At 40.8% G+C, this 6,000-nt stretch overlaps 1 protein-coding gene across 1 annotated transcript; it reads right to left on the bottom strand.

The window, feature by feature from the left end:
• Positions 1-517: 517 nt before the first annotated feature.
• Positions 518-5,003, bottom strand: mrpl19 (mitochondrial ribosomal protein L19). The gene is made up of 6 exons (XM_075458829.1): positions 4,904-5,003; positions 4,582-4,693; positions 4,344-4,462; positions 3,459-3,593; positions 1,403-1,584; positions 518-1,045 (listed from the first exon to the last, which is right to left on the bottom strand). The coding sequence occupies exons 1-6, from the start codon at positions 4,980-4,982 to the stop codon at positions 824-826; spliced, it is 849 nt and encodes a 282-aa protein (XP_075314944.1). The 5' UTR covers positions 4,983-5,003; the 3' UTR covers positions 518-823.
• Between the last annotated feature and the right edge of the window lie 997 nt (positions 5,004-6,000).

The following is a 6,000-nucleotide window of genomic DNA, read 5'->3' as shown; positions in this document are numbered from 1 at the left end:
GTGGGTGCAACATAAATAGAGGAATAATGCCACCTAGTGTCTCAACCCTCAAATGACTACAACCTATTCTCAATTCTCTAGCTTGTGCTCCTTTGATCTGTAAGTCAACATCATTCTTAAAATGCACTGGAGGAGAGAGAGGGGCAGAGGAGCGTTTCCAGAGGTTTTAGGCGAGAATGTACATTTGAATCCTTTGCTAAAAACATATTCCAGATCGTAAATCTGAATCTCTCACAAACACTGTTAGTGTTCATCTGACTAAGTGTTAATTGTAGCGATCGGCTGTAAAAAACTGCCAGCTTCAGCTACTCTAAAGAAAGGATATCTCTCTATATAGATATTTAATTAAATGCCTGTTAATTTGAAGCCTTCATTCTCTTGTCTGTTTTTCGTCTCAAATCACAGGGAGAATGAGTAAGACGCTAGAAAAAGACCAAGGAGACTCAAAGATGAACAAACTGAAATATTAGAGGAGAAGGAATCCATTCAAGAGACATACAAGACAATAAACGTTAAGTCAAAGCTTGGACAATTTAATAGTTTTTATCATATAAATTCCTTTATATCTGCATGATGGTGTCACAGCTCAGAGCTCGTATAGCAAACTCACAGATAAGACATACAGAAGACAGGACAACCCACGGCTGAACACCAATGACTATTGGTTCCTCCTTATATACAGTCAGCTGACTGAAGTTAAAAATGACTGAAAATCAAGTTGTCCACAGTCACTCAAACCATTTTTTCCCGCCATTTCTCATTCTCGGAAAAGTCTGTACTGATGGTTAAACTGAGCATCGTTTGTGATGTTGGATGATCTTCCTCACTTGCTCATCTCCTGCTGGACTTCAGTGAGGATCTGCTCCTCCAGTTTGGAGGTGTCGTACTCCTTCAGCATGTCGTACTCCAGCCAGGGTTGCGCAAACTTCTGCACGAACTCCATTTGTGTCGGCTTCATGCAGAGATCGAATCGAATGCCCTGGATGTTGAACTTGGGCCGTTCCCATCGTTTGGACCACGGCTTTGGGCGCATTCTTACTTTGATCTGTCGAACAGACAAAAATAGTTAACTGTTTAAAATTGCAAATACTCTGCAGTTTTAGTAGCCTTCTCTTTTATTCTTATTTTTTTTGGGGGGGGGGGGCGGCATCACTGCTAGTTTGGTTAAGTGAACTCAGCAATGTTCCTACCTCCTACTTGTGAATTTTACGACAGAATTTGAAAGGTCCTAATAGGTCAAATCTTACCAAAGGCAGTAATAAAAAATAAAAAAACAACCAATTGTACTAGAAATAAGACTTTTATTAAAAGCAGGTGTAATACTTTTAGGCATAAATGATGAATTGGTTCAGGAAAAGCCACAACTGAGGCAGCTGTTTGGGTGCATATAAATTTCTCTCACCTTGTTTACAGACACCTCTCCAGTAGGGGAGAAGGGCACAGGCTTCATTTCGGGGTCCACGGTGCTGTACTCAGGCATAGCATCTCTCAGGTACATCAGGTTGTCATCCAGTCTTTTCTCCAGTTTCAGCATTTCAAGTTTCTGGATACGGGGGCTGTACAGTTCGTAGCAGATCTCGACACCTAGGCCACACACACACACACACACACAGAGGTAGACACACATAAATCTTACCTGACATTAACCTGGCTACCTTCTTGCGTCAGAAATTGGAGACAAACCAGTTAACCAGTCAGACGACTGGACAGAATAGCTGGAATGTTGATGTAATTAGGATTAGCTGCAGATGAGTCTGGTAAACAATAAAATGATGTAAATACATCTGCAGTGCAGACAGTATATTCAATAGATGTTTGCTAATATTAATATTTTCTTATTATTTGCATTTTATCAGGAGCCAAAAAATAAAAAAGTCACAAACAAAACACAAAAGCATGAAATCAGAGAAATTATAAAGAGAGACCTGTCACTTCAATTAGTTCATATAAATATATTCAGGGATTCAGTATGTGTGATCCCATGTCCCTCCCAGTCTTATTAAAACAGCCAAATCAAAAACCATATCCAGCCAATCGTGTTGCACTGAAACACATCCACAGCTGTTCACTCATTTTGGACATGCAGTGATGCTATGGAATGAGTGGTAAATAAAATCTTGTGTATGCATAGAGGTGTAACGGTGAGGTGGGAGCTATTACTGTTGTGTACATCAGCCACCAGCTTCCCTACTCTCTAGATAATCAGCACTGGTCATTTAAAAGCCCACATTGATTTACCACTATTGGAAAGACGAATCAGTAACAAGGAGTTATGGCCCTGTCACACTGTTGCGTATGAGAGAAGCGTATGAGTTGCGTATGAAAATTAATAATATAATTTTCATACACACGAAAAGTCCTTGAAAATAAAGAATTGTGCGTATACTTACCGTATTGAACCTATGAGTAGCGTATGAGTAGCTTATGGTCAGCGTATTGACAGCGTATGGCCAGCGTATGTCAGCGTATGAACAACGTATAACCAGCGTACTCTGCGTATGACTAGCATATGAGTAGCATATGAACTGCGCATGCCCAGCGTACGTTTCAACGCGCCTATATCAGCAGCCTTTCCACATTGCTCCATTATTGCAGTAGACGACGCACTATCAACATCTCTCGAGACATTCATCTCGATCATGCCTCCCAAGAAGCAATCGTCGTTTGCCCGGGCCCTGGGCCGAGGTCGAGGAAAAGGCAAAAAAACACAAGAATCATTCTCACCCAAACCTGCTGAGATGCCTGATGCACCTGCGGCTGATGAGTTACATGCTTCTGAGTGATTAAGATCCCCAACTCCTCCTCCTGACCGCTCCCGTGAATCGTCGGTTGCCTCAGATATGTCAGTTGCCGCATCCACCTTCATGCCAACGTATGGCAACTTATGTCCAGCGTTCTCGACCTATCAGTAACGTACCTATATCGTACCTCTAGCGTATGCCTAGCGTATGCTTAGCGTATTAACCATACGCACAAAAGTTTTGAGCATGTTCAAAAATTTATTTCTGCCTCAGCGTATGCCAACGTATGCCAGCGTGCTTGAAACGTATACAACCTATGCCTAACGTTCCCCTAGCGTATGTCAGCGTATGAGTGATAATTTTCATACGCTGGCATACGCTAGTGCCATACGCAACAGTGTGACAGGGCCATTAGGATCAAATAAAAACAGCTTATTGTGAGCTGAGAACACACCGAGACCCCCACAAATCCTTAAACAGACACAGTAATTCTTTAAGTCATTATTGTAATGAAATACTAAAATTACGAAATGTGCTTTGAGCTCATAAAAATAATTCACAATTTGTATAAATACGCATTAATGACTAAATCAAAAATTGTCATAAAAATTGCATTTAGCCGGACTGAAGCAAAATACTTTTTCAAGCCCAATTCTTGCTGCATGACACCAAGTAGTGCAGTAGTCCAGCACACATGTATTTGAGAACAAGTCTTACCTTGATTATTAATGATGTTCCTCAGGACAAACGTGGCCCCCAGCCCTTTCCCACCCCTCTGGATGCAGATGCCGACAAAACGATTGCTTTTCCCACTAGCATTGGGATCAGCCATTGTCACCGCAAGGATACTCCCTGAAAGCAGCAATAAAGTGAAGTAAAGTAAATGAAGTGAAGTGATACGCAAATGAGAAATGTGAGCATGGATCACCACAGCAATAACCGCAGCATTACTGTGGGCATGTCTGGGCTTTTAGTTGAAGGAAGATAAAGAGCCGGAAAACTTGAGGGAAGTAATATGTCATATTTGCAGCAAAAGGTGCTGGTCAACGGCCCCAACACTGCCTGTCTTTAAAAGAATAAAATACCCCAGAAAGAGGTGGGGAAAAATATCAAATTGTCCAGACGATGTACAGGGTGTCCATAAAGTCTCTTTAAAATATAAAAAGTAAATTACAAAGGCAAATGATGAGATATCTTAATCAGATCTGTTCTATGTGCTCAGTAGTTAAAGTTTTTAATCACATTGTATTTATTTCAGGTGTCCTGTTGACTGTAAAATGAACCCCTAAAAAATGGCTACTCCTCAAGATAAGGCCCAATGTGTGTGTCATGGTTAATTTGATACAAAATCAGATACGCATGACACAGCGAAACTACAGAACTAAGTATGGAAGAGATCCACTGTCACGTCTGTCAATTCGTGCGTGGCACAAGAAATTTATGTAGACAGGGACAGTGTTGGATAAAGGGAGGAGGGGACAACCAAGAACAAAACAGTTATGAACTGTAAAGAGACTTTATGGACACCCTTTATATAAAATCCATTTTGGTCATTTTAAACCTCTCACGCAGTACGAATGCGCCAGACGACTTAATTCTTACCTACGTAGAATTCAGGAATATTAAGCACTTTCCTCCTGCGGATCATGTCCTTCCTCTCAATGGAAAACTTTAAGGGGTTTGTCCTCTGCCTGGGAGGGATGAACTCCGGGCTAAGAAATCTGAGAGGAACAGACAGGCAAATAGAACTTTAGCAACCATATTAGACAGCAGAAAACGCAGAATACGTGTGGGTGTGAATGTCACCGAAATGTTTCTGTTGCACAAAGAAAGGTCTTACTTTCGCAGAGACGCCACCGTCTGCGTCTTATCTACAATGACAGGTTTGGATGGAGGCACGAATTTAGGAGGCTCGCTGTCAGCACGGCGGCACAGAGACGTGGACAGAAACCCTGGAAACAAAAATTGGATATTATCCTATTGTCATTCAGTATTTCCACACCTGATATAAAGCCAGGGTGCTTGCTATCAGCCTGTAAACCGCTAGCCTTAGCGTTAGCTTAGTTATCGAATAAGGGGCGTATGTAATAAGTAACATTCTCAAAACTGTCAGCAAGTTAAAACATTAAGCAGAAAGCTGAAAACGTCTTTATAACACTTACTTTCATTTTGGAGCTGGAAACTTCGACATAACCTCAGTGAAACAATGAGTTTATCGAGCCCTTTAGTGCACGCCGCCATGATTGACCTTCTGTTGTCACATTGTACGGAAGCCGCTAAGGCAAAACGACTCTGAAACGCGATTTGGTTCAACTGCAGCTTAAAGGTTTTTCCACAAGATGGTGCAGCTGTTCCGTTGGCTTTAAACGATCAGCTTTGGGCTTTTCAAGCGCACAATATAGTTCTCAAAGTGAGAAATAGAGCAGTAAAACAAAAAATGTTTTTAAATTGAGCTTAATTAAACGTTAAACTTAACCGAGTTTACATTAAATCATTTATAGGCCTAGTGTTCCGAAGTAGCCTATTAAGACGCTCGTTTATTGAAGTCAATTTATAAAACTGACAAAATTATAAAGACTTTTCATTTAGTCTGGGCGCACGAGTCACTTTACAAATCTTTTGTATGTTACTAAATACAAACAAATTAACCACCTGCCTCTGCAGGGGTGAGTAGGGTTTTCTATCAATAGGCTATCACAATATGGGTGCAAATGTATGTTTTATCGCACAAGAAAAGCTAAACAGACAAAACTTCCCATCATCAATCTTTAAGGTTCGGAGGGATAAATAAATTCGTAAAATGCGATTGTGGTGTTCTTGGTAAAACTACATACTGAATAAATGGGCTACTGTTGCGTAATTTGTAACACTATAATGTAAAGAAAAAGATGCTATTTGATAAGATGGCGTTATCTTTTGAAAGTGTACAATGATAGTGAAATGAACTGGTCGACCAATTATCAGATAAATGGGGTGAAAAGTAGTTTGTGTCTGAAATACAAAGCTGGAAATGAATATCAAATATTCAAATGGAAAGGCTTTGGTGCATCTATTAGCCTACTACTGTAGCCCATATTAGTAACACTAACAGATTAAAAAAGTTAGCTAAATGTCACACCACGATTGACTTCATTTCACAGATTGCTAAAAGCATTCGCATTAAACTGGGTTCAAAGAGATGTTTTACGCGCGCGTGTGTTTGGGAGCTCCCCTTCAGATCACACAGCGGAGCGTCGCGCGTGCAGGTGGACTGCCTCCC

This window comes from Odontesthes bonariensis, chromosome 24 (assembly GCF_027942865.1).
Source record: "Odontesthes bonariensis isolate fOdoBon6 chromosome 24, fOdoBon6.hap1, whole genome shotgun sequence".
In the NCBI taxonomy this organism is placed as follows: Eukaryota; Metazoa; Chordata; class Actinopteri; order Atheriniformes; family Atherinopsidae; genus Odontesthes; species Odontesthes bonariensis.
Note: the sequence above shows the minus strand (reverse complement) of the source record. Positions and strands in the feature narration are given on the sequence as shown.